This window comes from Chrysemys picta, chromosome 2 (genome assembly GCF_011386835.1).
Source record: "Chrysemys picta bellii isolate R12L10 chromosome 2, ASM1138683v2, whole genome shotgun sequence".
Classification (NCBI taxonomy): domain Eukaryota; kingdom Metazoa; phylum Chordata; order Testudines; family Emydidae; genus Chrysemys; species Chrysemys picta.
The window spans coordinates 243419679-243431511 of NC_088792.1; the positions used below are offsets into that span (position 1 = coordinate 243419679).

Consider the following 11833-nt stretch of genomic DNA (forward strand, 5'->3'; position numbering starts at 1 on the left):
AAGACTCAACAGGCAGGAGGTACAGAGCAGAACAGTTCTGAACTTCCAGCATGTCCTCTATTGAGCTTCTCTGCACCTCAGTTCTAGTCTCTTCCCCATGAAAGGAGGAGCCACAGAAGAGCCTCTGGTGCTTCTCTCCTGGTCTGTGTGGAAGGATTCCTTGCCCTCAGGCTGAGTGCTGAGCTCTAGGATTTGCCTCTAAGCAGATGCACTTATTCTTTAAGTAGTTATCCCTGACCCTGACCTTTGTGTACTCATCTACAGAATGAAGCAACAGAGGGTCCTGTGGCACCTTTAAGACTAACAGAAGTATTGGGAGCATAAGCTTTCGTGGGTAAGAACCTCACTTCTTGCATCTGAAGAAGTGAGGTTCTTACCCACGAAAGCTTATGCTCCCAATACTTCTGTTAGTCTTAAAGGTGCCACAGGACCCTCTGTTGCTTTTTTCAGACTAACACGGCTACCCCTCTGATATCTACAGAATGGTTATGCTTGCCACTTTGCACTGGTGTAAATGACTACACCAGGGGCAAGGCAGTGGAAAATCAGGCCCACATTTATGTATATGTGTATACACATTTCTTCTTATTTCCTCATCTATACAATTGTCTGCCTGTGGTTTTCCTTATCTTACACTGTGTGTGATGTCTTCTCTGTCCGGTGAGTTGGATTATAATCACTCTTAAGTATTTGAATACTTCCTGTCATTATAGAAAATATGTAGACACCTGCTATATAGTTGGCAAAAAGATCTAGGGTGAATGAAGTAGAGAAATAATGTCCTGATTGTGTTTATGTATTTAATAGCTATGAAGTAGTCTGGCTCAGACATTTGTTTTTATTAAAATCTCTGACAAAACAGGGATCAGAAAACATATCGCCTATATGTACTACTGCTGCCTGAGAAAATCCACACATGCCACTGTCTGTAGTAGATATTTTGAACCTTGTTTTGGACAGTGCTTTACAAATGTACCCCATGTATCTGAAAATAAAATTCTGGATCTTGTGATAGGGGTAAACTATACTGCCATCGTATTTTATGTTTAAGTATACAATGTGGAAAAATTGGAAAGAGTCCAGCGGAGGGCAACAAAAATGATTAGGGGTCTGGAGCACATGACTTATGAGGAGAGGCTGAGAGAACTGGGATTGTTTAGTCTCCAGAAGAGAAGAATGAGGGGGGATTTGATAGCAGCCTTCAACTACCTGAAGGGGGGTTCCAAAGAGGATGGAGCTCGGCTGTTCTCAGTGGTGGCAGATGACAGAACAAGGAGCAATGGTCTCAAGTTGCAGTGGGGGAGGTCCAGGTTGGATATCAGGAAAAACTATTTCACTAGGAGGGTGGTGAAACACTGGAATGCGTTACCTAGGGAGGTGGTGGAGTCTCCTTCCTTGGAGGTTTTTAAGGCCCGGCTTGACAAAGCCCTGGCTGGGATGATTTAGCTGGGAATTGGTCCTGCTTTGAGCAGGAGGTTGGACTAGATGACCTCTTGAGGTCCCTTCCAACTCTGATATTCTATGATTCTATGATTCTATGAATCCATGTCATGTGCAAATAATTTCTAGTCTTTAATACATTATTTTGAGCATCTAGTCTAAATAACCAATTTTCAGAAGGACATGACAACACATAGCTGTAAAACTACTCATAAAACATTATAACATGGTTGAGGAAGCTTTTTTTGTGACTGAGAAATTTATTTCTCAGTATCAGTAGAATATCAATAAATGGGTATATTCATGGGCCCTGTTTGGTTCATTTTGTGCCACGGGAAAGCTGCCAAAACAGGTTATGGGATTCCCCATAGCCATGACTGGGTATCTTGACAGTCAGACATCCCTTTCTTTATCCCTTTTCCCTTTACTCTTGAGAGTCCAGAAACCTCGTGCTCTCTTGAGTGTGCCTGACAGGTTTCAAAAAGTAGTTGTTAATGGGAAATCACCACTGAATTGGGATGTTTCTAGTGGGGATCTGCAGGGCTCAGTCCTAGGGCCGACACTAGTCAACATTTTCATCAGTGATCTGGAAGTAAATATAAAACCACTGCTGATGACATTTGCAGATGGCACAAAGATTGGCAGAGTGGTAAATAAAAATGAGGACAGAGTGGTCATACAGAGTGATCTGGATCATTTGATAAGCTGAGCCCATTCACACAAAATATGTTTTAATACAGCCAAAAGCATTTCTCCCATAAGTACATTAGGGATTATGAGGTGCTCAGATATTATGGCAATGGAGGCCATATCAAGATAGACAGAGATAGAAAACATAGTTGTGGCATAATCAAATTGCCCATTTCCTACTGTGCAATGCTAAGACTGGCCCGAAGCTCTAGAGATAAAGCATAAAATGGTTTAGCTTTTATTACCAACATCTTAATAGCCTGAGACTTTACAAATGCAAAGGCAAGGTTCCTTCAGAATTTCCAACATATATACACATTTCATTTTCCAGTCTTGGAAACTAATTGGTAACATTTTAGATCCTGTGCCATTACAGAAGAACCTTAACTCAACTATTCTTCTCATTAGGGCTTTTGAAACATATTTATTGTTCATTTCCCCCCAGTGCCATCATCTCTCCCTCTCCTTTTTTGTGGAACAGTATTTGAAATGTAGAAATGGTGATATCTGCAATGATAGAAAGGAACAGGGACTTTTCTTGTATAGTACAGGCACTCTGAAGTGATGACAGCATTCTCACTTTTTCCCTTTACAAGGGATGATAGAATTTTTATTTACATTGTATTCTGAAACTTGTTTCATGCTTCACCAGACATTTTGAATTTAGATTGATGTTACTTTCATTCTACTATCCACTTTCTTAGTCAGTTAACTAATGTAAACATGATGATTAATAACATAATTAATAGATAGTTTAGTTGCTCTGATTATGTACATAATCAACACTATAAAAGCAACTATGGGCACAATAAGTTTCATGAAAGTACCATGCAAACTGAACCATCCATCACAATTTATGGTTTCACTTTATTTCAGAACATTTGTACAAGTAATACAGAGAGATGCTGTTGTCGGCATTAATCAAGTGAGCTTGAAATAAAGTGCACAGATAGTTATGTTCAAGCCCTGTTTGTGTTTTCTTCATCAAGCGAGACAGCTAGGGAAGTGACAGATGTGAAGTAAGCCATTGCCTACATGGAGTTATCCAGCGCCATTGAAATAAAAGTAAGCTTCTAGATAATGTCAAACTCCTAACTAACCATCTGAGTTTCATGAAATTCCTTCTGTTAAATTCAAAGATTTGCCACAGCAGTTTTTTTGAGAATCCTCTTAATCATTTAATCACAACAGGCTGTGAATCCTCTAATCTTCTTTAGAAAACTCTCTAAGGGGAAGTCAAGCTCAATACTGAGCACACAGAACCCAGGTTCAGGTACCAGATTAAAACGTGAATAAGATTTTATTTTAATTACTAATTTTGCAGCATGAAACATGTGAGAGAAAGTCAAAAGAACATATAAAGTATCAATTAACTGTTTTTTTAAAAAAACTTCCTTTAATCTCAATGCAAAGAAGTTTAATTGCATTGAATATTTACTCTGATCTCATTTTAAATAAAGACTTAATCATTTTAAAAACTAATTACCAAAGAACAAGTTCACCATTTTATGAGAAGCAGCAAGTTACAGGATTATCTCACTTAACTTCTTCATACATCTGGTACTGTTGTATCATGGGGGCTTTCCTATTCGTGAGTGATTAAGTCTGCTCTATCTGGGGAATCTTCAACTTACCTCAGGAATTATTAAAGAACATGGCCTGAAACAGCTGAAACACTTATACTCATAACCATTTACTTATACACACAGTAATTTATGAGTACAGAATTTCCAGGAAATAGTATTCTCACCAGATTATAATCAGAATGTATGGTTCAGAGCTGGATAGAGTTGACTAGTATAGGAAGACTAATTCTTCTTTTGAATGTACATGTATCATTTTCTATTAACGTTCAGTTTGTGGAAAGATGTTCTTGATGAGGCGCCTCATTACAGATGACGCTTCTGCAGTGCAGGCTTCAAGTTCTTTCTCGATGCTGCCCATACTATTGATAACAGAGCTGAGGTAGGTGAAATACCAGACAAACTTGAGGGGGGTGATCACCCACTCACATGCTAGAAGCCACTACATGTTCCACATTGTCAACCAGAATAATTTTGTTTTTACCCCAATTAATTTTCAGGACAATTTTTGTTGCTGACCTTTTGAGGGCTTTAAATACTGCAACAAGTTCGTCCATTGAGTTGGTAACTAGCGCTATGTCATTGGCAAAATCGATGTCGATCAGGTTCTTACCATTAAGCATATGCCTAAAATTCATTTACTTAGTGTCAAGCATGTAGTCTATGATGGCATTGAAGAGCTCAGGGGTGGCAACACATTCTTGTTGAACACCCGACCTACTTCAGAAGAAAGTATTTTTTTCCATTTACAAGAATGAAGCTTGAGGGTCATCATATAAGAGATGGAACACCCTACGGAGCTTGTCAAGGAGGCCTGCAAGTTTCAAGATCAACCAAAGAGATTCACTGACAACAGAGACAAATGCGGTCTTGATATCCATGAATGCAAGGTGAATGGGGTGTGTGAATTCTCATGCCTTCTCAATAAAGATGGCACAATGTGAAAATTTACTTTGCCATGGAATGGCTGGGAGTGCGGCCAGCTCGTTGTGGTCTTCTCTTGCTCCTTAAGATACTAGTGATATTGGCATGGGCCAACAAGACAGAAGCCAAAACTTTCCCTGGGATAGATAAACAAGTGATGCTGCGAGAGTCACAACAGTCTTGTTTGCTACCTTTATGTTTCCAAAGTGGTAAAATAATGTCTTTTTGCCAGTTGGACAGAACCAACTCTGTTCTCCAGATGATATTGAACAGTGTCTGCAGCCACAAAAGAATAACTGGTCCAGTGCTTTTTAACATTTTCACAGGAATTCCACAGATTCCTGCTGCCTTATTTCTCTTAAGCACTGTGACAGAGTCGGTAGCTCACCGCTGTGGCGCCTCCTCCTGGCCGCTTCGGGGAATTAGTTTTGCGCCAGTAGAGCGCCCTCTTTGGGTGGCGTTCCGCCTGTCTTCTCGCCTCTGTGGGGTGCACGGACTTGCGTTGCTCCCAACGTCGGCGTCCTCTTCCGGAGCACTGTCCTCCGACAGTGTCCCTTTTGCCTCTTCACACCCCCTTTCGGGGGGGGGGGTTAGACAACAGTCCCACACCCTCGAGTCCGATCCTCGCAGTCTAGGATCTGGTGTGGTTCTGACCGGCCGCTCCCTGCGGCCCGTGGCTGTGCGTGGGGTAGCACAGCAAACAAAGGGGGAAAAAGGAGGGGGGGGACTCAGGCCCGCCCACTACTCTGAGTCCCGGTCCAGAGGCCCTCGTATGACAGTCTCACTGTCTTCCTTCTCCTTCCTCCTCTGACTATCCCTCTGGACCGTCTCCCCAACAGCCCTTCGCTACGCTAGGCCTCCTCCTCCCAGGCCTGCCGCCTAGCAGGCTATGGAGTAGGGCCTTCTCCCACTCACTCAGGCTGGCCTGCACTGCGCTGTCCGTGGTGCTGGCCTCCCAGCTCTGGAGACAGACCTTCCCCTCTGAAGGCCTGGGACAGACTGACTGCTCCTGCTCTGGGCAGCCTTTTATATGGCTACGCCGGGCTCTGATTGGCTGGCTCCAATCTGCACTCTGATTGGCTCCCAGTAAGCCCTCTCCTGATTGGTTGGGCGGCTGCGCAGGCGCCTAGACCTGCTGCAGCCTACCCTCTCTGAGTGTGGGCAATCGCCCCACCACACACCCTCCCCCTTAAGAACCTTCCCGGGGGGGGGGGGGGATATCCTAATCGGCCTAATGTTCAGGAGCTCGGAACTTAGCCTTTATCCCACAGTGGCTCGGCTTACCGGCTCACAGTCCAGAAACATAGCCCTTGTCGCGGGACCCCATGGCCTACTGGCCCCCAAAGTCACGGAAATTAGTCTTTGCTACCAGGCAACCCGGCTTATCTGCCGCCTCAGCGGGGGGATCCCACCGAAACACGCTGAGGCTTACCAGGTCCGACGTACCAGCCTGTCGATTCCCTGAAGCTGCCTCCTATCCGTTCAGCTGCCGGAGTGTCCCACGGGTCCCCTGATTCTCCACGGGTCTCGTGGTCCACCGCCTCGGCTGGTCCTTCCCACAGCGAGGCTCCCTCTCGATTGGGAGAAGTCACAGTCCCCGGCGGTTCCAGGAGGGTGTGCTGGTCCTCCACCGGGGCTTCCCGCAAGGGTTCTTCTCCCACGACCGTCTGCCTAGGCTGGGGTATGCTCCCTCTTTTCACGCTCTCCGTGCATTTGGGACACACCCCGTACGACCGTGACGGATCCTCTGCCGTCAGGGCTGACTGTCTAGGACCTCGGCAGTTGGATGGGGGCTTGGCTGCCCCCTCGCAGACCACCCCCTTCGCTAAGGATCTCCCTCCTTGACCCGATTCTTCACCCTCCTCCCCTAGCCTGGAGAAGAAATCGGCGTTAGTATGGGCCTTACCCGGTCGGTGGAGCACCTGGAAGTCGTAAGGCTGGAGGGCAAGGTACCACCGCATAATTCTCGCGTTCGTGTCTTTCATGCTGTGGATCCATCGCAAAGGGGCGTGATCTGTGATTAATTTAAAACTATTCCCTAGCAGATAGTAACGGAGGGCGTCGATAGCCCACCGTACTGCCAGGGCCTCTTTCTCTATTGTTGAGAAGTGTCTTTCTCGGGGGAACAGCTTCCGACTTAAATACAGTACCGGGTGTTCCTCCCCGTCTACTTCCTGGGAGAGTACTGCGCCTAGGCCGACTTCCGAAGCGTCTGTTTGGAGTATAAACTCTTTTGCGAAGTCGGGGTGTCGTAGTACTGGTTCTTGAGTGAGCCGTTCCTTGAGTGTGTTAAAGGCTCGCTCGCATTGCGTAGTCCACCGTACCTGTCGAGGTCGGGAGTTCTTTGTTAGATCTGACAAGGGGGCGGCTATAGATGCGAAGTCTGGCACAAAACGACGATAGTACCCAGCTAGTCCTAAAAACTGGCGTACTTGTTTCTTCGTCGTGGGGGTGGGTACATCTCTGAGGGCTCGTACCTTGCTAATCAGGGGTGTTAGTTTCCCCCCTCCTACCGTGTATCCCAGGTAGGTCACTTCTTGGCCTAAGTGACAATTCGCAGGGGTCTCCGCCGTCGAGGAGGTCCCCTCGCCGGGGTCATCCCTTAGCCTGCTCCCAAGCAGCCCCGTCCCCGGTGTTATGGTCTTGGCTGGTCGGGGCTTGGGCGGCTGGTATCTCAGGAGGATCTCTCTGAAGCCGGGCCAATCTCGTCCCAACACCACTGGGTAGGCCAGCCTAGGGGCCACTCCTACCCGGAGACCCTCTTCTCGGCAGCCTACTCCCATCTTGACCCAGGCTGTGGGATACTGGCAGATGTCCCCATGCACACACTGTAGGTAGATCGGGGGCCCCGAAAGATTGAGATTTGGGACGAGCCCCTCTCGTATGAGGGTCTGATTACACCCCGAATCTACGAGGGCATTGGTGGGGTTCCCTTCAACCCAGACCGGGACTATCAACTTTCCTGCCCCTCTCTTCCGGGCCCGTTGTCCGGCCGTCCAGGCCTGCCCGTAGCTGCAGTCCATAAAAGGGCAATCTCGCCGGAAATGTCCTTCTTGACCGCAGTCCCAGCACCTCTCTCGGGACTCGGCTGGGCTTGTGCCTCCTCCGGGGGGGCCTGTTCGCTCTGGGGGCTGTCGCTCCCTCCAAGTCGTCCCTGGTAGTAACTTGGGTCGGGGTTCAGGGTTGGGGGGCCTCAGACGCCCATGGCTGTGGCCTGCCAGTGGTTCGGAGGTTCCCGCCCCACGAGAATTTACCTTCTCTGCGCCGCCCTTGCGACCAAGGCTTCCAGTCGCTCGGGGTGGTGGCTCCGCCCCCTCTGCCGACAAGTAATCCTCCGTTAAGGCCACTGCTGCGGAGAGGGTGGCCGGGCGATGCCGTCGTACCCAGGCCCTCCCTCCCGGGGGTAGGATCTGGGTGAACTGCTCTAAGGCTACCATCTCCGCGACCTGGGGTCCCGTCAGGCCCTCTGGGTTCAACCATCTCCAGCAGTGGTCTCGGATGCGTTGGGCCACAGCGCGGGGTCGGGCCCCCGGAGGATATTGTTCCTTGCGGAGACGCTGTCGGTAGGTCTCTGGGCTAATGCCGGTATGGTCTAGGATGGCCGCCTTGACTCGGGCGTACTCGAGCGCTTCCCGGGGGTCGAGGCTCCGATATGCGGCCTGAGCCTGCCCCGTCAAATAAGGGGCTAGTAACGTGGACCAATGTTCTGAGGGCCACCGGGCAGCAGTCGCCACCCGTTCAAATGTCACCAGATAGGCCTCTGGGTCATCCTCGGGCCCCATCTTGGTGAGACGTATCGGTAGTGCCCCTGGGGTTTCCCACAGTCCAGTTCCCATGGGGTCGGCAGGGGTGCCTCCTGCCGGTCGTAACAGTGCGGCCATCTGTTGCACCAAATGTTCCTGCTGCACCCGCTGCTGGGTGGCCAACTCTCGGAGGAGCTGCTGCTGATTCTCTTGGTGCTGAGTCATCAGCAGCTGCTGTTGAGTGGTCATCTGCTGCAGCATTTGCATCTGCTGCTGGTGCTGCTGGGCCGACTGCTCTTGCTGCTTCTCTAGCAGCCATTTTAATAACTTCTCAGCCTCCATGTTGGGGTTCAGCGGGTTACTCCCGGTTCAATCCCCTCACTCTGGACCCCTTTGGTGGGTCCGGGTCTGTACCCACAATCTGGGTCGACCGTCTGTCTGCGCAAGACACTGCTCTGGCAATAGTCCGCAGTCTTGGCGCTGGCCCCTCGTATCAGGGGCGGACCGCTATGCCCGCATTCTCCACCACGTGTGACAGAGTCGGTAGCTCACCGCTGTGGCGCCTCCTCCTGGCCGCTTCGGGGAATTAGTTTTGCGCCAGTAGAGCGCCCTCTTTGGGTGGCGTTCCGCCTGTCTTCTCGCCTCTGTGGGGTGCACGGACTTGCGTTGCTCCCAACGTCGGCGTCCTCTTCCGGAGCACTGTCCTCCGACAGTGTCCCTTTTGCCTCTTCACACCCCCTTTCGGGGGGGGGGGTTAGACAACAGTCCCACACCCTCGAGTCCGATCCTCGCAGTCTAGGATCTGGTGTGGTTCTGACCGGCCGCTCCCTGCGGCCCGTGGCTGTGCGTGGGGTAGCACAGCAAACAAAGGGGGAAAAAGGAGGGGGGGGACTCAGGCCCGCCCACTACTCTGAGTCCCGGTCCAGAGGCCCTCGTATGACAGTCTCACTGTCTTCCTTCTCCTTCCTCCTCTGACTATCCCTCTGGACCGTCTCCCCAACAGCCCTTCGCTACGCTAGGCCTCCTCCTCCCAGGCCTGCCGCCTAGCAGGCTATGGAGTAGGGCCTTCTCCCACTCACTCAGGCTGGCCTGCACTGCGCTGTCCGTGGTGCTGGCCTCCCAGCTCTGGAGACAGACCTTCCCCTCTGAAGGCCTGGGACAGACTGACTGCTCCTGCTCTGGGCAGCCTTTTATATGGCTACGCCGGGCTCTGATTGGCTGGCTCCAATCTGCACTCTGATTGGCTCCCAGTAAGCCCTCTCCTGATTGGTTGGGCGGCTGCGCAGGCGCCTAGACCTGCTGCAGCCTACCCTCTCTGAGTGTGGGCAATCGCCCCACCACAAGCACCTTTACATCTCTGTGGACATTGTCTATAGTAAATTTGCCAGGATCATTTTGTGCAGAATGTGTCAACTTAGCAGCGGCCTTAATGTCTGGGTCCAAAGAAATTGGGAGTGACGGGGGGGTGGTTTAGCATCTGGCTGAAATGTTCATTCCAGCATGCCATGCCCTCTGTTTCTATATTGATTAGCTGACCAGAACTAGAGTAGACCACCCAGAGTGAATGACATCAAGTCATTCATATACCGAACACCCTGATAACTAAAGGGATGAAGCTGAGGAAATAAAATGCTTCGGTGGTCAGTGTTCTGACTTATGGGACTGAAACATGACCCCTCACTGTCAAGATAGAAAAAAAGTTGGACATCATTCAGATAAAGCATCTCTGAATGTCAAAAATGCCAAATGGTACTAATTTAAGTTGAATGCAGAGATCTGCCTTCTGACTAAACCAGTCTCGCTCCCTTAAATGGTTGCCCAGTGCTCTCTAAGGTGGTATAGTTCTCTGCTCCTAATGCCTACCAACTTCCCTGCGAGAATCATCTTTGACTTTGACCAACTCAGAGCAGGATGGAAAAGACCCTCTAGAAGACCTAAAACATGATGGCTGGACAGTGTCAATAGACACATGTCCCTCACATGCATTCTATCCCATAACATGTCAGATTTGGTTAAGGACACAACATCTTGGAGCCACATAACGTGTTTGGTGGCCTCTACGCTCTCCAACCAACAGCATGAGAACTAGCCATTTTCTGTTGTCAATTGAATGACAAATTGAAACAGAAATTTCCCATACGGAGGTTCCCAAATATAAATGAATATGTTCTCAATGAAAGACACTGCCATTTGTTATCTGATTTGGATGTGGATGGTACCATTGGAAAGCCAATAACCTGTAAGTGTACAATAAGATTATGGGGATTTTTTAACAGGATGCAATAAAAATGATCACAGATTTGTTTAGGGGTGACTTGCCTCTGATCTCAGAATCTTGCAACTCCCACAGTGGGTAGAGCAGAGGATAGGGAGAGTGGGATGTCACCTTTGATGTTAAAATCCCATTGAGGAGGAGAAAGGAAAAGAGAGACAGGAAGGTCTAGCTACTTTTTTTTCATGCCAAACTCTCATTGGGGAGGCAAAAAGGGGTGGAAAAGGAAAAGTCCTGAAAAGAGAGAGATGATTGACTGATTCACCTCTGATGATACAATTCTACTAGGGAAGATGTTAGATAATCCTGCCACCCAAAAATGTGCCGTCCTAGAGCAATGACAAGGGGGAGAAAGTATGTGGGAGTGGAGAAGCTTCCTTGAGCTCATGATCCCACTACTCAACATAAACTTTCATAGACTGGGGTGGAGGAGCAGAGAACAAAAGATGAGAAAGACCAGAGAAGTAGTGGGGGAATAGAAGTAAGATACTCTGCAGAGTGCATTAATGGTTTGACACTTAGGAATGTTGGTAAGAGATTCGTCCTGGCCCCAGTCACCTGACCTGAGTCACAGCTCCAAAGGTCAAAACTCCTGTCAGATAAGAGAGGTCACTCTTCACTGAGTCCAGGGGTTACAGAGAGTGAGAAGAACATTCATTATGCCTATCATGGAAGGCGCTACCAGACAGAACTGTGAGTATGAATATAAAAACATTTAAACCCAAATATATATTTAACATTACACACACACACACACACACACAAAACTATGTTAAAAGCAAGTTAAGATTGCAAAGTCAAGCCTCTAATGTTAGGAGATGCCAGAATTAACATTGCCTGTGCAGCCATGACTCAACCCCCTTGTACGTATACATAATATCATTTTTTCCAAGGAGCCCCTGGCTCATTCAGTGCACAGGATGGATGGACATCACTGAATGAGCAGCTATTCAGTATTTTGTTTTCTCCTCGTTGTTCATTCAGTATGTTGGCCTATGCCTTATTTACTGCATACCATTCAAACCCATTTCTGAAGACAGAATTATTAATTTTCTCATGGCCTTTTCTGTGTGTTGGATTTTCCCCTGAGATCTCTTCCACTTGGTTCCCCAGTCTCGTCACACAGGTTCCTTTATTTGGCAAACAGCAAAGCAATGCTGGGTTAATCCGACTCAAGCAAA

At 48.5% G+C, this 11833-nt stretch overlaps 1 protein-coding gene across 1 annotated transcript in view; it reads right to left on the minus strand.

The window, feature by feature from the left end:
• Positions 1-4336, minus strand: part of CNGB3 (cyclic nucleotide gated channel subunit beta 3) — an 83092-nt gene extending 78756 nt beyond the window's left edge. Inside the window, exon 1 of the mRNA XM_065582472.1 lies at positions 4198-4336. Within this exon, the coding sequence (XP_065438544.1) occupies positions 4198-4336 (139 nt within the window). The remainder of the gene's footprint in view (positions 1-4197) is intronic.
• Between the last annotated feature and the right edge of the window lie 7497 nt (positions 4337-11833).